Below are 23,018 nucleotides of genomic sequence, written 5' to 3' on the forward strand. Positions count from 1 at the left end.
TTTTTTTTTTTTTTTTTTTTTTTTTTTTTTTTTTTTTCTAAATTTCTCTTTGTCCTCTTTTTTGTTGTCCTTTCTTTGAATGTAGAGTACCGCATGCACATACCCCCCAGACAAAGCGTGATGGCTGATGTTGAGGGTCTCGTAACTACATAATTGATCAACTCACGCAGAACGAAGCCTGTAAATATTACCTTGCCCCTCAGAGTGTCTGAGAAAACCCTAAAGGAGCCCGTTTCTCTTGCTTAGCCCGGATTTGACGACGCCGCAATCAATGCTCTACCATACCCTTTGGAACTCGATAAACACTTTAGTTGCACTAAGAGCACGCATGACTGTCCTCTGAAACCAATCGAGTTCGGCGTTTTGTAGGCCCGCTCAGTGTAATTGGCATAAAGTTGTAAGATTGATGACAGTGTGGGTTATTTCCTACTGCCACCCGGACTCGCAATTTTCTGTAGATCCACCGAGTATCTATTCAGATTCCGACCAATGGACATCGCACGTTTGTTGTATCTTGGCCCATCTTCGTCAATCTCAACGCAACATCAGCAAGAGTTCGGTCTTACACTTCTCGATGCAGAAGTTCGTGGTTTGCATGGCAGTCTCGCCTCCATCAGATGAGTCGTTTTTCAGACACCTAGAGTTTAGCAAAGTATCCAAAAGACCAATCCAGCGTATAGAAAAACTTAATAGCTAATTTCTGGCACTCATCTGGCTTGAGAAGTTCTTGCTCCCCCACCATTCGAAAGACCCTGTGTATACTTCTTGTTGAGTGTGCCGAGGATGCCGAGGACCGAGCTAAGACCCTGGTATTTGACGTGAACCCACCATTGTATCCTTGTATAATTGGATTGCCGTCCAGGAAGTCATCGAAACACTCAGGATTATCGATAGTCTCTCCAGTTCTTTGAATGATTCTAGTCATACGATTTACTCATACTTCTACTTTGACATGGGCCTACTTCCTAATTCGGAATTGGTTGATACGAGATGGCGTCGATTTCTGACTATGCCTATGAGGTGCTGTAGTCTGTCGATTGGTTACTATCACTACTTTTTGACACTGGAACCGACCAATAACTGTCTGTAGAAGTATAGATATCGTGCTTGCTTACAAATCCCCAGGGTGCGGGGATGGTCCTACAAGTACGGGGTAAAGCCAATCGGAGACTTCTAGGAAAGTCGCCGATCAGCCTGATACCCAACTTCCTTGAATATAAAAACGTTTAAAGATCTTCATCTCCATCTACCGAACTCTCAATTACAACTTGTCAACATGGGGTAAGTCCATTGCATTCATTACTTTGACTCAAACTAATGGAGAATCAGAGATATCGGAGCCACACAGCGTGACTACTATGACCTCGGCAACCACCGCCGCCCGGTGACCACCATCTCTACATTAGCCCAGCTCTGGGTTGATCGTGGACTGGCATGGGCCTATTCGTTCAACCATGAGGAAGCAATCCGTTGCTTTACGTGGGCATCAGAAGCCGACCCCAACTGCGCCATGGCGTTTTGGGGAATAGCTTATTCCATCGGTCCAAACTACAACAAAGCATGGACGTTCTTCGACAGAGCTGGTCTCCAGTCTAGTGTGGAGAAGGCTACTGATGCGTTGAACCGTGCCGCCAGCCTGGGTGATCAAATCACTCCTGTGGAGAGGGCGTTGATCAAGGCGCTCACTGCTCGATTCCCACCAGTCGACAACATCCCCGACGACCTAAAACCGTTAAACAGGGCATATGCAGATGCGATGCGGAATGTGTATCAGGAGTTCTCGGATGACATTGATGTAGCTGGAATGTTCGTCGAGGCGCTGATGTGTATCAGTCCTCGGGGTTTATGGGACCTGGATACCGGGAAGCCCACTGGCGACCACACTGTTGAGGCTCGTACTGTGATCGAGCCCGCACTAGCAGGGCCTGGCCATGACCATCCTGCCCTTTGCCACCTTTACATCCACTTGATGGAGATGTCTCCGTATCCTGAGCTGGCCCTACCACCTGCTGACCGACTGCGCCGCCTGGTTCCTGACGCTTCTCACATGTTGCATATGCCAACGCACATCGACATTGCAGTTGGCGATTACCGACGTGGTGTAGATTCGAACGAGGAAGCTATGGTTGCCGACGACAAATATTTCGCGCAGGAGAATACATCTGGATTATACGTGGCATATCGGGTGCACAACATTTGCGCGAAGATGTATTCGGCTTTTATATCTGGGCGATCTCAGGAAGCTCTTTCGGCTGCAAAGCGACTCGAAGAGATAATCGACATTAATGTACTCACAATAGCTAGCCCTCCAATGGCTGACTGGACGGAGGGATTTCTCGGAAGTATTGCACATGTGCTGGTCCGCTTTGGCCGTTGGGAAGAGATTCTCACCCTCAAGCTCCCAGAAGACCGCAAGCTCTACTGCTCAAAGACGGCAACATTTCTCTATGCACGTGGAGTTGCATTGAGCGCTCTCGGCCGCACCGAAGAAGCAGAAGCTACACAGAAAGAGTTTGAAGCAGTACGTGCAACCGTCCCGCCTTCCCGTATGAGTAGCATACCGTGTAAGATGGTCGAGGTCTTCGCGGTCGGTTCAGCTATGCTCCACGGCGAACTTGAATACCGGAAGGGTAACTACGAATCTGCGTTTGCCAGTCTCCGAAAGGCCATCGAGCTTGAAGATTCGCTTCCATACTCTGACCCGCCACCATGGATGCAGCCTGTTCGTCATGCCTTGGGAGGACTATTGCTCGAACAGAACCGGGTTCAGGAAGCAGAGCTCGTGTTCCGTGAGGACTTGGGCATTGCTAAAGGCTTCCCTCGCCGTAAGGCACGCATCAATAACGTATGGGGCTTACATGGACTTCATGAATGCTTGCTACGGTCTGGTAAGATTGAGGAGGCTTGTGGTATTGCTGTCCAGCGGGATATTGCTATTGGAACAGCTGACGTTCCAATTACTACTTCGTGCTATTGTCGATTATCTGCGGCTGATAAGCCCCAGACATGCTGTTCTGAATGTTAGTCTGTCCCGTGATGTTACGTAGTATGTGTTGATGGCATGAATGGCAAGCCAAATCTATACTTCATACAGCAATTGCTACACTACGATTAACTGCCTACCTTGCATAACCCATTCCTATCTCCACTGGATGAGGATCCCGTCCAATGTCACCACCTTGATGTAAAGCACGTACATCTAGCTAGTTTAATATACATTCTGGGTTGAAGCAACTATTACAGCTGCAGATTCGGTTGAGGAGGGGAATATTTGGTGGGGATTGCGCCAGTTGAGGGCATGAATGATGTCGATGGTGCAATGGTATAATAGGCGGGTGCTAAGCACCGAGTTAACAATCGCAATCGATATACACACCATTGCAAATCTCAAGTGAACGTCACTTAATTGGATGGTGCTGGTAGGGTCCACAGTGATATAATCCCGGTGATACCCCAAGGGTATTTATAATGCGGAATTCCTGCGCTTCAATTACTCTTAAATAGACCGCTCTCTTCTACAGAGTATTCCAGCAACTATCACATACTTCTTTACAACCTCACTGCCGCCAAAATGACCACCAGCGTGGAACTTAACGATCAAATCTCTATCCCCATCGTACGCAGCATCCCACTACCCCACATCTCCAAATCCCCAACTAACATAACACAACCAGCTCGCCTATGGCACCGGCACAGCCTGGTACAAGTCCGCAAGCGACACTACAGTCAACCGCGAACTAGTCGAAGCTATCAAAACCGCCATCCGCCTGGGCTACCGCCATCTCGACGGCGCCGAGGTCTACGGCACCGAAGCGGAATTGGGAGTCGCGATTAAGGAAAGCGGGGTTCCGCGCGAGGAGCTCTTCGTGACGACCAAGGTTATCACGAATATCGCGGACATCCAGGGCGCTATTAAGAGCAGCTTGGAGAAGTTGCAGTTGGATTATGTCGATTTGTATCTAATTCACTCGCCTTTCTTCGCAAAGTCCGATGCGGACCTTCAGTCTGCTTGGAAGGAATTGGAACAGATTCAGCAATCTGGGAAAGCTAAGGCCATTGGTGTCTCGAATTACCGTCGTGAACACCTCGAAGCTACCCTTGCGACAGCATCTATCACTCCTGCTATCAACCAGATCGAATACCACCCCTACCTCCAACAAGGCGATTTACTGCCCTTTCACCGCGAAAAGAGAATCAAGACAGCTAGTTACGGTCCCCTGACCCCCATTACCCGTGCGGCCGGAGGCCCTGTTGACGCGAAGGTGAAGGAGTTGGCAGGAAAGTATGGAGCTTCCGAGGGGGATGTGTTGCTACGGTGGTCGATCGAGAAGGGGGATGTTGCGATTACGACTAGTGGGAAGGAGGAGAGGTTGAAAGAGTATCTTCGTGTGTTGGAATTTCAGTTGGAGGAGGGGGAAGTAGAAGCGATTACGAAGCTTGGGGGGGAGAAGCACTATCGGGCTTTCTGGAAGAAGCAGTATGGGGAGGAATAAGCGTTCGATTCCATGTTGAGGGTTTTGTATTCCGTAGAGGACACGAGATGGCGTGGTACACACAAAAACATGCAATCGATCTCACCTGTTTGGGCTGATTAGAATAGTAAGCATCCCCTGAAAACAGGATTTTCTTTCGTAGATCGAAAATGGCCTATGAACCATCTCTCGACTTGATTATAAATCGATATAAAGGTATATAACCGATATAACCGAGAATCGTCATCCATAAATTTGTACACCATCCTATTCAAAGGGAAGGAATTTAGGAACGAACGCCGTTGAGAATAGTTATTCAATCATCACCATGGGTAAATCAGTGTTCCTCATCGGCCCTGGATTCATCGGAAAGGAGATCCTTAATCTTCTTATCCAAGAGAACTACGACGTGACCGTGCTCGTACGTCGTGAATCCGCAACCGCTGAATTCCAAGCACAAAACATCAAATCGGTGCTGGGCTCCCTGGACGATAAAGAAATCATCCAAAAGCAAGTGGTCGCCAGCGACATAGTCTTCCACACAGCAACAGCAGACCATCTCCCATCCGCAGAAGCCGTCATCGCCGGCATCAACCAGCGCGCCAGAAACAATCAGCACACGATCTACATCCACACAAGTGGTGCAAGCCTCCTAGCCGATGAAAGCGCCGGTGCATTTAAGAGCGACAATGTCTTCGACGACGAGCGACCAGAACAGATCGATGCACTTCCTGACACCGCGCCGCACCGCCAGATAGACCTAGCAATTCTGCGTGGTCGTCAAACGCTTGGTTCCCAAGCAAAATTGCAGTCATGATTCCACCAGTCATTTACGGCGTCAACCAGCAAGACGGCCGACTGTCCATCCAACTGCCAACCCTGGCCCGCTACTCCCTCAAGCACGGTTATGCAGGCCAGATCGGCGAGGGTCGTTCTGTGTGGGGCCAGATTCACGTTAAGGACCTTGCGTACGGATACATGACTATCTTACACTGGCTTGAAAGCACCCCTGCAGAGGAAGCCTTGAAGAATCCGTACTGGTTCTGCGAGAATGGTCAGGAGCTCTCCTGGCATGAGTGTGCGGAGGTGATCGGACATGTTCTGCACCAGGCGGGCCGTATCAGTGACCCTGTGCCTAGGACTATTCCGAAGAGTAACTACGGTGATGTATTTGGTGAGTATTCGAATGCTGTTGCGGGATCGAACTCGCGGAACCGGGCGAGTCGGTTGCGGAAGTTGGGATGGGCGCCTGCGGAGAAATCGACGTTTACGTCGCTGGCGGAGGATGAGATTCCGTTGATTTTGGAAGAGAAGGGGGGTTTTGAAGGGTATCAGAAGGCGGTTGCTTCATGATTAAAGTTTTCATCACTGCAGCATGTATCTATCGAATAGCTAGTGAATGCGACTAATACAAACTTGACGCTTGGTATGCTGTTTAGGCTACTGGTGACTTACGTAGAAGCGTTTCTTGCTGTCTATGGACCATGTCGTGCACAGTGAAGTATGGTAATTGCCTATGTCCATGTTCTGAAACACGCCAAACACATACATTCATCGTTGATATGATCTACTTGGAGAAATAACAAATGACCAACCCTATGTATTTATTCTTGGCCACCTCTCATAAGATTGAAGAAAAACGACCCAAATCTCCTTTCCCTCTCTGGCGTTCCCAACAGTCTCGCCCACGTAAGAGGTCCGATTTCTTGTCTTTCCACCCGCGTTTGCTGGCCGTCAAAAACCATAATCTTCTTTCCCTCCGAATAAGTCTCCCAGGGAGAAGACCCATAAAAATACTTTATAGGCATATCTGAGAATGCATCGGTGGTAGCTCGACAGGACAAGGGGGCCTCATTGCTTGAAACAGCAGGAAGACGACACAGATATGCGAGATCTAAGAGGTGGTAGGCGTTTCCTTGGTGGATGCTGCTATCTTGCACATCTGGCTGGTCGAACCTGTACACGTGAACCGACAATTGAAGTTTTTCTTGAATACGTTATACCCCACGCGGTGAAAACAAGCATCTGGTGCTAGACCACGTAGCCGGTCGATTGCATCCGAATAGGCGAGGGTATCTTTCAACCCATTGGCTTCAAGAATCTCAACGGCAAAGCGCTCGTCCACATCATCCGCTCCAGGACGGAGTGCGGCTCTGGCACTGTCCACCACCTCCGTTCTTGTTTTGAACATCTGATCTAGAGGGAAGATAGCCACTTCATCTCGTAGTAATCCTACCACGGCGCTTTCCGCCCATTCTGCCAGTTTTCCAGCGCAATCAATCGATCCAGTCAACAAAGTCTTATCGCTGAACCAGTTTGGATCCCAATTGGGCGTTGCCATGATTTGCCCATCAAGAAGATCCACTATTTTCTCATCCGGCAAGGCCCGCAGCGCAGCTACCTTCTCAGCAGCGGGGGTGTTAGCCGGAATTCCGATACGCAGGGTTAAGGTGTCGAATTTCGCCTGTGCCGCCTGCGGGTTTTCGAGATTCCACGATGGTCTAGATTGAATGATGCCTCGCTTGCGGACTGACTCGTTGGATTGGAGATGCGCGAGGACTGAGAATCCTCCGGTTGACTCGCCTGCGATTGTTATTTCGTCGGGGTTACCACCGAAATGGGACACGTTGTTTCGAATATGGAATTATCGTAAGGTGGTTTATTGAATTGCAAGCGGGATACGAAGTACTTATCCATCGCAACGCTACTCGTTGGTCATGTAAGCCTTGGTTGGCCCACCACGTCTCACCGTGGCTCTTTGCATCAGCGGCTAGCTCAGCAGACGAAAGAAAGCCGAAATAGCCCAGGCGGTAGTTGATCGAAACAAAGATGAACGGTTTTCCAATACTAGAATTGTAGCTGACCAGGTAATCACCGGCTAAGAGAGAGAGAGAAAGGGAGCATAACGTTAGTCAACTACACAAGAAATAAAAGGGTGCTGACAAATTGAAAAGCTGACATACTAAATCTGCATTCCCATTCTCAATCACCAACCCACCCCCATGTATCCAAACCAGAACCGGCAGCTCCTGTTTGAATAAGACCGCCTCTGCAGGTACATATAAATTCAGCCTTAGACAGTCTAGATCGTCATACGTGTAAGAAATTTGCGGGGTGCCCTCGAATAGATGCTAGCTGATATGGCGGAAGGGATCCGTTGGTTGAGGACAGACAGGTCCGTATTGCGTCGCATCAATTGAACCAGACAGTGCCCGCGGATTCAGAAGTTGGGATTCATGGAATCGAGCTGGAACTGTAGCATATAGTACGCCTAGGAAACACGTACCCTTTGAATGGGGCGGTTTCGTGGACTGGGGCTTCGATGGTTGTGGAGGACATAGTGTAGATGAGGCTTTAAAATTTGGTGACGGATGTCAGAAGTCAGGAGAAAAAGATTATAGCGGTAATTCTGAGTACTTTATTTCTTTTCATATGCTCTTTTTTTAGATGCGTGATTGATGATCTTTCCTTTACATTCGGGTAGCTAGGATCGGCTCGGCTATATGCTTTATGGCCATATCTTAGACAGCTTAGAGAGTGAATCAGGTTGACGTGACGTTCCTTTAATGAGAATATATATATAAACATGGCGTCTTCGACTTGCACCATAAGGGTATGGTGTAGTGAGACGGCATAATGAACTACAACGACAGATCGTTGTTATATGGTAAAACCCATGAAGTGAAAAAATCAGGGAAAAGCATGGGACCACCGACAGGATGTATCAGGTTTTCGTTATAATTGGCCGCAACGGAAACCGATGAGACTTCCGTCCAAGACGGATCCAGATAGGAAGAACTGTCTTGTATCGAAGCGGAAGCACCGTTCTTTCGTTGGGAAGTATCGGCTGCAGCATTGTGAGATTCTCTACCATTTGAATCTCCAGATGACAATAGAAAGTCAAACAGCCTCATTGCCCATTTTCCAGGATCCCAGAAGTCCTGCGCTTCGTTCAATACCATCTGGCAGTTGTCGAAACATGCTCTAGTCATTATTGCAAAATTGTCGGTTTCAGATTGCTGCGCCTGTCGACAGAGGATTACTCCAGCAACGAAGAAACCGGAGAATATCTCGTGTGGGAGGAATGATAAAGTAGCCTTCGTCATAAGTTTGACTGATAATGACGATATTGTTAGAGCAGAAGACTTTGCTATTTGGTTCGAGCTCGTATCGCAAACGGATGGTCGGCGTTGACTGGCCTGGAATTGACCAGCAGGGTTCATGTGTAAAAGAACTAGAAGATAGTTGTATAAGGTCTCTAACTGTGTAGACTGAATGACATTAGAGTTCATGCTGATTGGCCAGCCAATTTCGATCGGGAGATCTGACTTCCAAACAGCGAGCTGCTGCTGAATATGGTCAAGGGTTATCGAGTCGGAAACTGGACCAAAACGAAAATGAATGATATTTCGTAAGATGAGAGATAATTTGCACGATTGAATCTGATACATGAAGGCGGCTTTGCAAGAGCAACTGTCGACCGGTTCATGATTGTGAGGGAAGTCTCCCAGAGCCAACACGTCGGTATCGCACTGAGCGATGTTTATTCGAAAAGGACGGCCTAACAGGGCAGAACAATGAGCATCACGAACAGCTAGGGCCCACCAGAGCCTTTTCAGAAGGCTACGATCATTGGGAGGCCCGCTGGCTGCCACCTCTGCTCTATGCAGTCCCAGCGACACGGCCATAGTGACACCAATCTCGATCCATGAGCAGGGGTTCCAGTAGCAGTTCAATCGTGGCCCCTCAAAGCTTAGAAGGATGCACACCTTGAGCAGAACCGCTTTGCTCTTTTCGTAGCTAACGTCAAAGAGAGCCTTTGCTTTGCTATAGTAATGATGGCGTGCCTCTGACCGCGATTTGAATCCAGCAATGAAGATCAACGAAGTGTCGCAGAACGTCATGGCAACAAAGCAGATAGCATGCAAAAGGATCCATGGGAGCTTGCGAGCCCGGTAGGCTCGGCGAAGATCTACTGGATCGACCACAGCATACAAAAGATAGAAGCGATTCAGAAAAACATCCATCATAGAGTCAAACGCTCCCTCTGAAGGGTACATGAAAGCCCCTTTGGCTTTGAGATACTCTATATCACATGGGTCCAAGTGAGGTGGGTGTATATCATCTTGAATTACCGTCAATGAGTTGCTATTAAGATTGTGCTGGCTGATATCGTGTAGCACTTGGCCCTGTCCTCTTCGCAGCTGTAGAGCAAAGGTCAAAGGAGAGGGTTCCCCAAAGAGAACCAACTCACATTGGCCGACGGTATCTGGGCTCTTTCGGCCAACATGATCTTCAAACATGGATGAGAGAGATTTGGAGCTCACGGCACAGGGCGAAGGCCTCACAGTTGCGGGGGGCGGCATGCCCGCTCGCTCAACATATGAAGCACGACGGTTCGACATCTCTGCCGTACTGCCATCCACGTTTGAAAAACAAGGCTCATTTTCATCCGCGCCAAAGGAAGTTTCTGCATCTTCGCATTCTTCACGGCTGGAAGCAAGCACCGCCGCACTTTGCTCACTCGATGGCTGGCGCGGAGATTGGTTCGACGAGGCAGGGGGGACCCTCTGTTGTATCCGAGCTGCTTTGCGATCGTATGTACCCCTTTTTGAAGAGACCAAAACGCAATTTGGAACACCGTCCATTCGGCAGCGGCTGCAGGGGAAGCCAACTAACGTCGCATCGCATTTAATTTTCCGCTGATTGCATCGCTGACAGGCTTTGGCTGCTCGTAACCGGCGCTTTCCAGACTCCATTTTGCAAATTCGATACTGCCGGAGCTTGGCCCTATATTTTGCAACAATTACTGCAAGGCACAGGCATGTTCAGACCTATACGCAGTAGGGAATAATGTAGTCCTCAAGATGTGGCACCATGCAAGAAGAGATGCCAAGCATGAACGCTAATACATGCTGTACTCAGGTGTGGAGAAAAGCAATAGGAGACCTGGATGCCCGGAGAGGGAATGTGAGTGTCGTTTAGAGCCACCCGTGTAGGGAGGCAGAATGATTTGAACATATAGAGAAGGCGGTACCAATTGACCAGCATGTTCTGTATGGACCCTAGCCCTAATTTCTTCTTCTTATCGTCATGAGCGATGCTTGTATTAATCAAGATAATACATGGTTTACGAAAAACCCGTGTTAATGAATCTGCAATAATACTCGAATGGCCAGCGATTTCCCCTTTTCTACGTCTTCCGACGGTCGGATGCCTTCTGGGGTTTGATCGTTTCCAACATACAGCCGCGGCTATATGGCCCCACCTCTTGCTATCGCCACCTCAGGACTGGTTTGATCGTCTTGCCATTTTTCACATCTTCCAAGGCCTGATGACTCTGATCCAGATTGTAGTACGAGATCAGTTTTTCAAGAGGAAACAAGCCTTCTCGTTGCCGTTCGATCAAGAACGGAATCATCTGATGACATTGGTAAGCGACAAATGAAAGGACAGTAGTACATGGGGGTACTGTACCTCGCTGGCTATACTGTCTCCCTGGTGACATCCCACATATTGCCGACCCAAAGTCAAATGGGAGAAGACGTTCATAGACACGCGTTTAGTCGCATCCGGAGCACCTACACTGACCGCTCGGCCACGAGTAGCAAGCGAGTCGATCATGTTTTCAATAACCGGAACCGCACCCGAGCAGTCCAAGGCAAATGCGACCCTGTTATGAGGCTGGCAGATGCTCCGAATTTGCTGGACAACGTCACCGTCATTCCCGACAAGGGCATGGGTTGCGCCTATGTCCAAAGCTAACTTCAAGCGTGAGGGTTGCAGATCCACTGCGATGATTGTCTGTGCTCCCCTCATCTTGGCGGCCATGATGGCGCTCAACCCCACTGATCCAACACCGAAAACGGCAACAGAACTTCCAGAGGAGACGTTGAGAGAGTTGAGTACGGCCCCGGCGCCAGTCTGTATTCCGCAGCCCAGAGGGGCGAAAAGCTCCAAGGGCGTATCGTCTGGCACCTCCACTACACTCGATTTGCTCACCACGGCAAGCCTGGCAAAAGAGCTTTGACCAAAGAAATTGGCAAAGACTTCCTTACCTCCAGGCAGAGTGACTGTTGCGCTGCGGTCAAGGCGTCGTCCCCCAAAATTCATGGGGAGCAGCTTTTCGCAGTAGGCAGGACAATGAGACGCGCACTGTGAACAGCTTCCACAGAAGTTATAACTCAGTAGGACCTTAGCGCCGATGGAGATATTCTGCACGTCTTGTCCTTTTTGTATGACAACACCAGCGCCTAGTATTTACCCTTAGCATCAACGTCTCTATACATCTTAGGGAAAATTGTCGAAAAAAATAAAATAAAATAAAATAAACAAAAACCTACCCTCATGGCCCAGTATACAAGGGAACTTGACTGGCAATTTCCCATCCGCACAGGCAATATCCGTGTGGCAGATACCAGTAGCATGAATTTCCACAAGAACCTCATTTGATCTTAGTTCGTCCAGGATTACTTCGGCCAATTCAAAACGAGCGCCTGCGGAGCACACGGCCAAACATTTGGTTCGTTGAGCCATGATATGGGTATAAAGGAGAGAGTATGGAGGGACAGTAATAGAGAGTAGTAAATGCACAAGTAATCTTCAGAAACTTAGGGCCCTGACTGACTCCTTTTAAGCTTAAACTTTGGCAATGGGCTACGTATACACAACGTACCAACAAGGACTTGCCAGTACGGAGCACTTCAGACGAGCGCATCTTCTAGACTATGCCACTTAGAGCACTTTGGGGAATTAGTGCTTTCTCCCGTGCTGTTAGCTGTGGAGAACGGCTATTTGCTCACCCTCCCCGCAACTCCGACCCTTTCCCCTTGGGGAACCGAATTTCGGAAGGAGGACCCTTTCCGATCGGTTGCTTGTTAGCATGATATTTAAATAGAGGAATGCTCGTTGAGTAATACTACACAGGCAAACGCTTTAATTGTTTGCCGAAACCGGAAAGCATATCATGAGCACCACCGCTGAGATCGAAACTCGTCTTTTCATAGACGGCGAATTCGTCCCCTCGTCTGATGGGGGAAAGTTTGACATTAGAAGCCCTTTTACAGGCGATCTAGTTGCCCAGGTGCATGAGGCGAAGTCCGTGGATGTTGACCGCGCGGTTGAGAGTGGGAAGAAAGCATTCCCGGCATGGGCAGCTATGGATGGTACTGTCATCTGCTCATACCAATGTATCCTCGACTATGAAGCACAGAGCTGATGAATGGCATGACTCTAGGATCCACAAGGAGAACGCTCATGTTGAGACTGGCTGATCTGGTTGACCAGAACATTTCGGAGTTCGCACGACTCGAAGCTCTGTCTATGGGGAAGCCTGTCTCTTCCTATATGGACCAGATTGGTACAGCAACACTCAGGTGTAAGTATCCTAGGACAATCTATTATTGCCTCGTCGGTTATTGACATGTTTCCAGATTATGCGGGAAAGGCTTTGGACATTCACGGCGAAACTTCACTAGTCTCAGAGGGCCAGCTGAACTTCTCACTCAAGCAGCCATATGGGGTCACTGCGGCCATTATCCCATGGAAGTAAGTCGACCATACATAAGCAGACTCGCTAGATGAACATTTTTGACTCTTCATAGCGTCCCCTTGATTATGATCTGTTTTAAAGTCGGCCCCGCACTCATTGCTGGAAATACCATGGTGCTGAAGTCCTCCGAGAAAGCACCCCTGACCTCCCTTCTTTTTGCTCGGCTCGCAAAAGAGGCCGGATTTCCTCCCGGAGTCTTCAACGTTCTGTCGGGATTTGGCCAGACTTGCGGGGATGCCATCGCTCGCCACAAGGAGATCCGCAAGATTGCATTCACGGGCAGTTCAAGGACAGGTAAACTCATTCAGAAGGCTGCAGTGGAGTCTAATTTCAAAGATTGTTCTCTTGAGCTTGGGTAATGACACCCCCATCTAATTCTTAATTGCTATTAGTGTTTAGAAGCCAGTCCGCTGACGTGATAAACAGGGGAAAGAGTCCAATAGTGATCTTCGATGATGCTGATCTCGAAAAAGCAGCTAAAGCCGCTGCCTTTTCTATCGTGGTTAACTCCGGCCAGGTGTGCATGGCATCTTCACGGGTCTACATACAAGATTCGATTATGGACCAATTCAAGAAATTATATCTCAATGCAATCCAAGCAGTACTGGGAATATTGGCGACCCGTTGAGCAAGGACACAAGTTTTGGGCCCCAGGCGGATACACAACAACACAAGAGCGTTTCTGCGTTTGTGGAGCAGGCTAAAAATGACAGACTGAAGGTCCTGTTGGACTCTTCGCCTGACAAGGATGGGAAAAACTTCGTTTCTCCCATGGTGCTGCATGATGTGCCCGAAAGTCACAACCTTATGCAAGAGGAAATCTTTGGGTAGGTTTCTCTGTAGTACTACCCTACCTAAGAGCATTTAACCTAACAAACGGTTTTTCCTAGAGCCGTATCCTGCCTTAACACCTTCAAAACGGAAGAAGAGGTTATCTCCCGGGCAAATGACTCCGAGTTCGGTCTGTATGCCACCGTCTTTACTTGTGATTTGAACAGAGCCATCCGTATGGCGAAGAACTTCGAGGCAGGCTCTGTCGGTGTAAATATCAGTTCTCCTTATTATTGCCAGGATCTTCCTATGGGCGGCTTTAAACAGTCTGGGACTGGACGAGAACTTGGGAAAGAGGGGCTTGACATGTGGACTGAAGTCAAGTCGGTATATGTTTCGTTGGAGTGATATATTCGTATGCTATATTTTACTGTCTGCACTGGAGCAATTTCCGCAACGAAAACAATATTTGTTCGTAACCAATCCTCACCTATCTTTTATGATAGCGGGTAAAAGAGCGAAGTCTGAGATAATGTCCATTATCAAGGTATCTATCTACTGCGCCATGATTCAGAATTATGCAATACACTAGGGAAGAAAAAAGAATTCAATCAATTTGCCTACATCCCAACGCAGACTGGAAGATGTATCACTGTTCAATCTGCGACAAGTGGGACGGGACGCCTCACGAAACTGGCTGGAAGAAAATAGTGCGGGCATGTTAGTCCTAAATAACTCGCAATCACTACCTAATCGATACTAAGCATTCATACAAAGTACATCGAGCCCCCGATACCGAAGAAATTGTATGAAAGAATCCCTTTCAAGCAATTTGAAGTCAACAAGTCAAACAGGTCAAGGTATACAGTCATTACAACCTGCTCTCCGCATAATTTCCTCTTGTCCGTGACCGAGGAGTCGATCACATCCTTGATTGCCGCTCCCCTACTCTCACCGACGATATTCGACTTCTGACAGACAACAAGCTCCGTCTAGTCCTCCATTGCATCACGACCAGTAGATCTATCGCTAGATGCTGTGAAGCCCTTGTACCTCCGTCTGCTGACCGTGATATTCAGTATCGCGGTTTGTTAACTGTCGGAGACCTTCCACGATCTGATGTCAAGGCTGGATTCATGTTGGCGTACACAGCCTTTGGTGAATCCTTCCAGAAATGGGATGATTATTATCATGGCAGTCCCGAAGACACGCGATTTACAGGAGATTTTATGAAGCTAACGTCAGGTTTGCTCCATGCAAAGATGATTTAGAGCCATCCGGCAGAGGTTCAATCTGGCGGTTTGACGGATGTCTCGCAGGGCCAGGATTGTCTGTGCAAAGGGGACATGAGTGGGATGAAATTGGGTTATACTTGTAGAATTGCTAGATTATGTATGACTTATGTTGTAACATTTCATCAGAAGCGCAATTCCCATCCAATCTGAGGGCCGATCTTGGGCAACTCATCCGCCACGCTCTGCACGTCTTTATCACCCCGGCCACTCATACACAGTACAAGGTTCTTGCCGGGTCCCAGCTGCTTAGCGGTTTCAACCGCCCCCCATACCGCATGTGAGGTCTCCAATGCCGGAATAATACCTTCCAGCTGGCTCAGAAGTCGGAACCCGTGCAAGGCCTGCGCGTTAGTGGCCGAGAGAAAGGTCGCACGGTTGCTCTCCTTCCACTGAGCCAATTCCGGTCCAACGCCAGGATAGTCCAGTCCCGCAGAAATGGAGTGCGTGTCTAAGATCTGGCCATGTTGGCCCTGTAGGACGTACGTCCGAACACCATGTAAGACACCGACGAAACCACCGCTCAAGGTAGCTGAATGCCGCGCCGTGTCCAGACCGTCCCCGCCGGCTTCCACCCCGACGAGCTGAACGGAGGGAATTGATGAGAAGGGGTAGAACATGCCCACCGCATTCGAGCCTCCTCCAACGCAAGCAACCACGGCGTCCGGACTTTTGCCTAGCTCTTTCAGTTGCGCCTTGGTTTCGTCTCCAATGACCGACTGAAACGTGCGCACGATTGTAGGGAAAGGATGAGGCCCAATCGCAGAGCCGATAATGTAATGCGTAGTATCCAACCGCACAATCCATGCGCGAAAGGCCTCGTTCACGGCGTCCCGAAGTGTGCGCGATCCAGCCTCCACAGGGACAACCGTGGCGCCCAGCAACCGAATCCGAAAGACATTCAATGCCTGGCGACGGACATCCTCAGCACCCATGTAGATCGTGCACTTCATGCCAAACTTAGCGCACACAGTGGCAGTCGCGACACCATGTTGGCCTGCGCCAGTCTCGGCGATGATCTCAGTTTTCCCCAACCGACGCGCGATCAGGATTTGGCCTAGGGCATTGTTGATTTTGTGGGAGCCCGTATGGTTGAGGTCCTCCCGTTTTAGCCAGATATTCGCTCCGCCAGCATTGCTCGGTCAATTGATGAGCCAGATGCAGAGTGGACGGCCGGCCCATGTAGGGATAGTAAGAGCGGTACTCCTCCCAGAACGCGGGATTTTCCAGCGCCGATTGGAACCCGGCCTCTAGCTCTGCTAGACAGGTCGTCAAGGCTTCGGGGACATATTGACCACCGAAAACACCGAACCTTCCTGTTCCATCTATCGCAGTTGTTGTTGTTGCATCCTCCGTATCTTCCTGGGAGACCTCGCTGTTTTCTACCACGGCCGTAGCTGCCGCGTCGCTGTAATCCCGGATTACATTCCTTTCCGTGATTTGCGAGCAGTAATTCTCGACTGCTCTTGCAGCCTTCTCGGCTGGGGCATCAGCCAGCACCGCAATTATCTGACTGCCAATAACGGCGCCATCCGCAACGGAGGTCACACTTTTAAAATGCTCGCGGGTGCTGATGCCAAACCCAACGGCCACGGGAACATTACCAGACAGCTCCTTGACACGCTTGATGAAGGCAGGGAGGTCTGCATTGAGGGATCCGGTGGCGCCGGTGACGCCCATGCGTGAGACGAGATAGATGAAAGAATCGGCTATGCCACAGAGAATTTTCATGCGGTCTTCTGTGGTTGAGGGTGCAATAAGGGGGACATACGAAAGTCTATGGAGTTGAATCGTTAGAAGATCACCCATTGTGACAACCACATCAGAAAGGGCGCCACATACCCAGTCTTTGTGCAGCCGTTGCGGAATCGGATCGCTTCTTCTGGAGGTAGATCAACGATGATGAAGCCGTTAACTCCAGCTGCCTTGCAATCGGCCAGGATCTGGGTCTCCCCATAGTGCAACAATGGGTTATAGTAACCCATGAAAAGCACCGGCGCTCTTAGCGCCTTTTGACGGGCTCCTCGGACCATGTCCAGCATGGAGGAAACGGTAACGCCATTCTCGAGGGCTTTCAGATTGGATTTCTGAATGGTCGGGCCGTCTGCAATGGGATCCGTGAAGGGTAGACCCAGCTCAATTATATCTGAAATACGGTCACTCAAATTATTCAAATGGCCATTTCATCAATATGGGAAGGACAGACTCACCAGCCCCTCCGGCTTCCAAGCCAAGCATGACCGCTGGGGTTTCCTCCACCGTAGGAAACCCAGCCGTCACGTATGTGACCAATGCCGGCCGGCCTTGCTGCTGGCATAGGGTAAAAGTTTGCCGGAGATGTTCCATGTTGAGTTGATTATCTGTCAATTGAGCAGACAATGTAACCAGAAGAAGAAAGACAAAAGTATTTATTTGGGCCTTTGCTTGATTAGGGCCTTCCTGCAAAAAAAAAAGTCCCAGCGGAATGACTCACAAGAACAACCACCAACATCCCTGCAAATAATAATAGAACTTTTTGTCTTTGTTAACTAGCGATATCAACCAACAATGAATCCTTCAGTACGATGTGAGACGCTTAATTGGCCCATACATTCCAGGATGCATACTTCAACCTCCATTCTTAGCGGTTCCGGCTGTGCCTGGTCTGGGTGCTCTCTAAATTTTATAAAGATGATACCCAAGGTGCGCAGCACCTGCAACGAATGCCATGGGCAAAAATTCTGCTGCCGTATCCCTCCCCGAGTAGGACCCTGCCAGGCCTATTCAATCTCACGGCGCCAGTGTGTGTTATTTCCTGCCGCGACACAAGGCTGGTCGCCCACAGAGAGCCAGTCAATCCGTATCCAGCGCCCTGTCCAGCCCACACCTCTCTACAGCAACTAGAGAATGAGGTGATATCCTCAAACAGCCTGAGCATGTGGATTCAGGCCACCCCCTCCCTTTATGGACTATGCATTGACAACCAACGACATCCCGTCGCTGTCTCCTCCTGAAATAGCCCAATTATACCAGCGGTCCACTCCCCAACATGCTCCCCGACTACGTACTGATCAATGACACCGCCGATTCCTGGCCCCAGTCGCACAGTGATGGAGAAAGTGAAAGCGGATTATCGTCGCGGGGCCGGATAGGTGACGGCCCGTTGTCGGATGGATCCGTGAAGGGTCCCCGATTCCCAGTACGACTAGTAGTACTATCTCTCCCCCATAGCCCGTATCGGTTGCTCCATGCCCCGGAGATAGCACGAACATCGACTAGGATCGATGCGAGAATGCATCGGTGCCATACTTAAAATTGTTGGAAAAAAAAAAAAAATGCAGTGAGCTCGATCGCTCGGCAGACATGTTATAGGAGCAAGACCATCACCACCAGAGAGCCATCGTTATTTTCCCGTCCATTCTGCGTGCGATAGATGCCCACTTGAATTACATGTAGTGCTCACCGACGAGCATCTTGCGCTCTGTTGCAAAGCATCCCTGGACCCTGCCCTTCTGGCCCTGGTCGTGGCGGCCAATTTCAAGATCCTCCAGGTCTGCGGCTTGCTGGTCCTTATCTGAGACACAGAAAATCCAGAATGTCAAAATAAGAATATCAGATATTTGCAATAGATTTGTCAGTCATATACAATAGATCACAGATCACAGCGGGATAGATATGACAACATCCTCCCATTACAAAAAACGCCTTGTCAAATGCAGTTTAACCCAAAATTTTATAGTAGCCAAGCAGCAACAGCAACTATTAGTAATGCAGAATCAACATATGGAACTGGGCCTTTTTTAATAGCTGTTGTTGTCATGGCGTTTTAGTTATTGCGGCTGAGTCAAGCTAGATATGTGAGTAGATTCAATGATATCATGTGATAGCTTCTGCCTTCTGCGTATGTTGGAAGGTGATGAGAGCAAAAAGTAAACCGAAAAGATTGAGTTGCTTGCCCTGGTAGGGCATTAGGAACACTGCATTTCTTTGTCAGAGCCAATATCTGGCTCTGTGACGAAAGGATCGAGACGTTGAGCGCGTTTCTCGAGTTCCAGGGCAAACGGTGTCACCGTGAAGCTTCGGAAATCCGGACCATACGTAATCCAGCGGTGGAACTGCAACCATTAGAATCTACCTCTTGAGGACAGAGCAAAAAGACCAACCATCGCAAGTCGAACCCCTAACCACAAACACCGATACATCCTAGCCATACTCAAAGAAGGCACCTCGATCGTACGCCCTTCATCCTCTGCCCAAGCCCCCTTGAAATGATCCGCAGGGAAATATCCCTGACTCCAAATCTGGCCCCGGAGGAGGAAATCCTCCGGAAAGCACTTCCTGTCATCTGCAACGGGGAATTCTGCGCGTTCAAGGACGCGGAGATCCGTGTTGCTGCGCAGCATTGCATTCAAGAAGGTGGAAAGTTTGCCCCATGGAACAACCACTTCAATATGCCTTATGCTGGTGTTGTTAAGAGCCATGCTCCAGGTAAAGGCAAGGTAGGCATGCACAGCTGGAAAGACGTTCTTGTTGCCTATCTGATCCAGGAAGGCAGAGAAAGTTTTGAAGGCGAGATGAGCGCCGTAGTAGACCGTTGTTTGAGACTGCGAGTTCAAGAACTCGCAGAACTCAGCTTCAATCGTGTCCACTTTATCAACAGACGTCCAGTTCTCTGATGAAGCCATGGACTGTTCTTGTGGCTGCTCTTTGAATTCAGCAGGCACCACAGCATCAGCAACCCCGTACTGAGAAATGGCAGTAAAATTGCATGATGCCATATAAACCCCGTGTAACTTGAAAGAGTTCGCAAGTCGACTAACATACTTATCCAGATGAAGCAGATACTCGTTCACAAGCACCTTGAGATCAGAAAGCGGACCTTGTGAGAAGAGATTGCCATGAGCAGCCACAAACGCAGAAGCAACTACCGGTTGATTATATGGTTTGGGGCCGTTCAGAAGCGGGTGGAATAATAACTGAATGCTTTCTCCAGCACTAGGAAACGGGTGCAGACTAACCAGACTTTTTGTGTAGTAAAACAGCTGTTGAAGCATGTCTGGACGAGCAAGAACGGCCAGGTGATGCTGGATTCTGCCAACGTTCGGATTCTTGTCAGCTGCTTGGTGGTACCAGTATCGGGCCACACCGGCCCAGGTCTCACGATCCCGGATGTCAGATTCTTCTACGGCCATGCGATAGCGCGCCAAGTCACCAAGACATTCGATCCAAGTATCCTCAAAGGCAGGCACGCTCTCTAGTAGTAGGGTCATCATCGAATAAGCCAAATACAGAAACGTAAGTGTATGCTCCAACGAATCTGGAAGTCGATGGCGCAACAATTCCAAAAATGAATGAATCCCATAACGCCACATGCGCGCCGGCATAGCGTACTTCTCCGATAACTTTTTCAGAGCCGGGCCCGCAGACGGGTGCTGCGAAGCGAGGAAAAAGTCATGATGCTCATGAAGCAAAGTCCGATGCAACGAAATCAGCGCCTGCCATTGGTGATCCGACAACTTATTCTTAGATTCAGCCTGCTGCTTATCAATCTCGATGCACTTCTTTTCTACCATCACCAACCCGGCATAGATCCCGCGGACCTCGTTCACCAATTGGTCTTCTGTTAACGGATGAGTCTCTAGCTGCCGTAGCTGTAGGGAGGACATCCGTTGAGTACCTGGGGCTGCTTCGCTGGACGTAGTCGTAAATCCTCTCGGGGGTCTCCGATCTCCCTCTCCATCAATACTATCATGAGATATCGGTTCTGGCGGTCCAGGTATGCTCTCCATGGGTGCCGAATTGTTCGCGCCGTGGCTGACGTTCGAACCAAAGCTGGATGTTGGCCTCTTCTGGTGCTGCGCGCCTGTTTCATGGTTGCCTTCACTTTCATTTTTCGGATTGAGATTCCGCAAGTCCATAGTGATATTGTCCTGACCGTCGGCACCGGAAGAAATGAAACTGCGGCTGCGATCTCGCGACGATGACGCGCTGGGTTTGCGCGGCGGCATGGGGCGGTGCACGAGTGGGTAGTTCGGAGATTCAGATCGCGGTAATTTCCGGCGGCGTGGCCCGGGAAAATTGGCGGCTTTTGAATTAGATCTCAACGATTTGACGGGCCGCTCATCATAGGCGCAGACACTCCGCGCGGTATTCGTACATCCTCGCTTATGGGACAGGGAAGATGAGCTGGGGACGAGACGTGAGACCTTTGCGGCAGACAAATCCGATGGCGAAGCGCGTCTGTTACTATTTGCGAGCCTGTTAAAACTCGGTGAATATAGGGCGGCAATTAACAAACACAGCCTCGATTGAAAATAGCAGCGATAGTGACAGAGCAAGAGACTTGGGGGCAGAAGACGATTTATATTCAAGCGATGTTGGGGCGGCGTGTGTCGCCACACTTGAAACTAACCTTGCTGGGAATAGGCCCGCGATCGGTATAGGACCAGAAACCCAATTCTCCCACCCTTCGTCGTTGTATGTGACATGACTGGGAGGACTGTTCATTTTTGGGCAAAGGAGAGTCGCGCACTGATGGAGAAATTCTTCGGGCATCTGACCATGTCAACCAAGAACATAAGACAACTGGCAAGCTGGCACCACGCACAAGTATGAAGACAAAGTTTTATAGATAATAACACAGCTGTCCAGCAAGATTCCTGTCTTTGATGGTCTACAGACTATTTCGGAGGGTCTTTATAAAAAAAAAAAAAGCACATAAGTCCCAGCCTAGTGTAAGTCGCATTGGAGCCTTGTTTGGCCATCAAAGTTTCTCTGCCGACTAGCGGCTGTAAGTGTGATTTAGATTCCAAGGATGCTTAGCCTCGTGAGTATGGAGGATCTAGCATACGGTAAGCAAATGCCTCAGCACCTCAGCATGGGATGATTAATCATTACAGGGCGGTCTGGTTGCCTGCTGCGGAGGCGGTCCAGAATGCGAACCATTTGTTGCCCTTTATAAAACACCCTTCGCCAACTCGGCTTCAGGTTTCGATTCTGGATTTTCCCATAATTTTTCCATATATTTCTAAATGGTCTTTATTTAGTAGCTTATATCTACAGAGTCCTCACTGGTATAATACGGAATACTGCCCGGTGATAGCTATAGTCCATTCCGCACTCTCGATATATACATCACTACATAGTTCTACTTGGGGCAACTAACGCATGCAGCTCGGAGAATACTCAATTGAGTGTCTGCCTACATACCCCCACGCCTATAGACGACTCAGACCACTACGATCAGCTGACCCTTAGTCTATGCACTGTCAGCAGGCTAACCGACCTCGTATGCTGCACTTGTCACCTCTGACCGAGCCTATCCATGGAAGCATTGCATTTGACTATCTGCGCACCAATAACTTTAAAAGAGCTGCCACGAAGAACCTATCATGCTACCTATGACGGAAAAACGAACGGCACTAACTTTGTACTTGTAAGAATAATACATCACCACTTCACCCATCACCAAGCATTACGTGAGAAAGATCCGGTACTGCCGCAGTTAGATTCTAGAGCCTCAATCGTATGCTCCTTGGATGGTGGAGGGGAGGGAAATACCTTTCCCATAACCACTGCGCGACATATCGGACAGTTGACCTTCTTAACCGGTCTCGTGGGGTCACTTTTCGTCGCTGGGATGTGCAGGTCCGCACACCATTGACAGAGGACCGCATGTCCACAAGGGATAATCACCGTATCGACCAGCTGGCTCATACATATCTTGCATTCGAGCTTGATCGTCATTTCAGAGCTTTCTTTGGCATCCGGCCGTCCATCGCCCATATTATCGAGGCAAGGGCCATTTCGAGCAGGGGGTTCTACCCTGACCCACCCTCCGTCTCGCCACTCAAGCGGACTTCTTGCTCTAAGCATGTTCGGATTGTACCATGCTTGGCCATGGGATGGGTGATCCTGAACACGAATTTCGAACCCTCGTCTTATGGCTTCTCT

The 23,018-nt window shown here is 49.3% G+C and overlaps 10 protein-coding genes across 10 annotated transcripts; 4 read left to right on the forward strand and 6 right to left on the reverse strand.

Annotated features, from left to right (window-relative positions):
* Positions 1-1,186: 1,186 nt before the first annotated feature.
* On the forward strand, positions 1,187-3,524 carry EURHEDRAFT_414693 (tetratricopeptide repeat domain protein). The gene is made up of 2 exons (XM_040782503.1): positions 1,187-1,281; positions 1,330-3,524. The coding sequence occupies exons 1-2, from the start codon at positions 1,277-1,279 to the stop codon at positions 3,023-3,025; spliced, it is 1,701 nt and encodes a 566-aa protein (XP_040636807.1). The 5' UTR covers positions 1,187-1,276; the 3' UTR covers positions 3,026-3,524.
* On the forward strand, positions 3,476-4,651 carry EURHEDRAFT_165561 (aldo/keto reductase). The gene is made up of 2 exons (XM_040777822.1): positions 3,476-3,616; positions 3,675-4,651. The coding sequence occupies exons 1-2, from the start codon at positions 3,572-3,574 to the stop codon at positions 4,491-4,493; spliced, it is 864 nt and encodes a 287-aa protein (XP_040636808.1). The 5' UTR covers positions 3,476-3,571; the 3' UTR covers positions 4,494-4,651.
* A 149-nt stretch (positions 4,652-4,800) lies between these two features.
* EURHEDRAFT_517070 (NAD(P)-binding protein) lies at positions 4,801-5,825 on the forward strand (the record flags this gene model as incomplete). The annotated part of the gene is made up of 2 exons (XM_040786528.1): positions 4,801-5,263; positions 5,284-5,825. 2 exons carry the CDS (start codon positions 4,801-4,803, stop codon positions 5,823-5,825), a joined length of 1,005 nt encoding a protein of 334 aa, XP_040636809.1.
* Positions 5,826-6,076: 251 nt separating this feature from the next.
* Positions 6,077-7,811, reverse strand: EURHEDRAFT_379542 (putative carboxylesterase; the record flags this gene model as incomplete). The annotated part of the gene is made up of 4 exons (XM_040779189.1): positions 6,077-6,428; positions 6,476-7,055; positions 7,222-7,319; positions 7,759-7,811. 4 exons carry the CDS (start codon positions 7,809-7,811, stop codon positions 6,077-6,079), a joined length of 1,083 nt encoding a protein of 360 aa, XP_040636810.1.
* Positions 7,812-8,344: 533 nt separating this feature from the next.
* Positions 8,345-10,219, reverse strand: EURHEDRAFT_440181 (Zn(II)2Cys6 transcription factor; the record flags this gene model as incomplete). The annotated part of the gene is made up of 2 exons (XM_040783462.1): positions 8,345-9,877; positions 9,980-10,219. Coding segments are annotated over 2 exons (1,773 nt in total), but the record flags the coding sequence as incomplete, so codon positions are not given.
* Positions 10,220-10,746: 527 nt separating this feature from the next.
* EURHEDRAFT_517072 (NAD(P)-dependent alcohol dehydrogenase) lies at positions 10,747-12,008 on the reverse strand (the record flags this gene model as incomplete). Its single annotated transcript, XM_040786529.1, has 3 exons — positions 10,747-10,893; positions 10,950-11,725; positions 11,816-12,008. 3 exons carry the CDS (start codon positions 12,006-12,008, stop codon positions 10,747-10,749), a joined length of 1,116 nt encoding a protein of 371 aa, XP_040636812.1.
* A 430-nt stretch (positions 12,009-12,438) lies between these two features.
* On the forward strand, positions 12,439-14,202 carry EURHEDRAFT_517073 (aldehyde dehydrogenase family protein; the record flags this gene model as incomplete). The annotated part of the gene is made up of 7 exons (XM_040786530.1): positions 12,439-12,637; positions 12,709-12,849; positions 12,905-13,019; positions 13,076-13,378; positions 13,450-13,624; positions 13,657-13,850; positions 13,914-14,202. 7 exons carry the CDS (start codon positions 12,439-12,441, stop codon positions 14,200-14,202), a joined length of 1,416 nt encoding a protein of 471 aa, XP_040636813.1.
* Positions 14,203-15,211: 1,009 nt separating this feature from the next.
* Positions 15,212-17,704, reverse strand: EURHEDRAFT_404584 (tryptophan synthase; the record flags this gene model as incomplete). Its single annotated transcript, XM_040780316.1, has 6 exons — positions 15,212-16,223; positions 16,258-16,863; positions 16,929-17,232; positions 17,297-17,525; positions 17,560-17,579; positions 17,677-17,704. 6 exons carry the CDS (start codon positions 17,702-17,704, stop codon positions 15,212-15,214), a joined length of 2,199 nt encoding a protein of 732 aa, XP_040636814.1.
* Positions 17,705-19,081: 1,377 nt separating this feature from the next.
* Positions 19,082-20,710, reverse strand: EURHEDRAFT_429921 (uncharacterized protein; the record flags this gene model as incomplete). Its single annotated transcript, XM_040783402.1, has 2 exons — positions 19,082-19,180; positions 19,229-20,710. Coding segments are annotated over 2 exons (1,581 nt in total), but the record flags the coding sequence as incomplete, so codon positions are not given.
* Positions 20,711-22,525: 1,815 nt separating this feature from the next.
* On the reverse strand, positions 22,526-22,930 carry EURHEDRAFT_414701 (C3HC4 finger protein). Its single transcript, XM_040782504.1, has 2 exons — positions 22,626-22,930; positions 22,526-22,560 (listed from the first exon to the last, which is right to left on the reverse strand). Exons 1-2 carry the CDS (start codon positions 22,848-22,850, stop codon positions 22,540-22,542), a joined length of 246 nt encoding a protein of 81 aa, XP_040636816.1. The 5' UTR covers positions 22,851-22,930; the 3' UTR covers positions 22,526-22,539.
* Positions 22,931-23,018: the final 88 nt, after the last annotated feature.

This window comes from Aspergillus ruber (genome assembly GCF_000600275.1).
Source record: "Aspergillus ruber CBS 135680 unplaced genomic scaffold scaffold00023, whole genome shotgun sequence".
In the NCBI taxonomy this organism is placed as follows: Eukaryota; Fungi; Ascomycota; class Eurotiomycetes; order Eurotiales; family Aspergillaceae; genus Aspergillus; species Aspergillus ruber.

Coding starts and splice junctions, on each gene's coding strand:
- EURHEDRAFT_165561 (XM_040777822.1), top strand. CDS start 3,572: ATGACCACCAGCGTGGAACTTAACGATCAAATCTCTATCCCCATC. Junction 3,617..3,674: donor ATCAAATCTCTATCCCCATC/GTACGCAGCATC, acceptor TAACACAACCAG/CTCGCCTATGGCACCGGCAC.
- EURHEDRAFT_414701 (XM_040782504.1), bottom strand. CDS start 22,850: ATGGGCGATGGACGGCCGGATGCCAAAGAAAGCTCTGAAATGACGATC. Junction 22,561..22,625: donor GCGCAGTGGTTATGGGAAAG/GTATTTCCCTCC, acceptor TAACTGCGGCAG/TACCGGATCTTTCTCACGTA.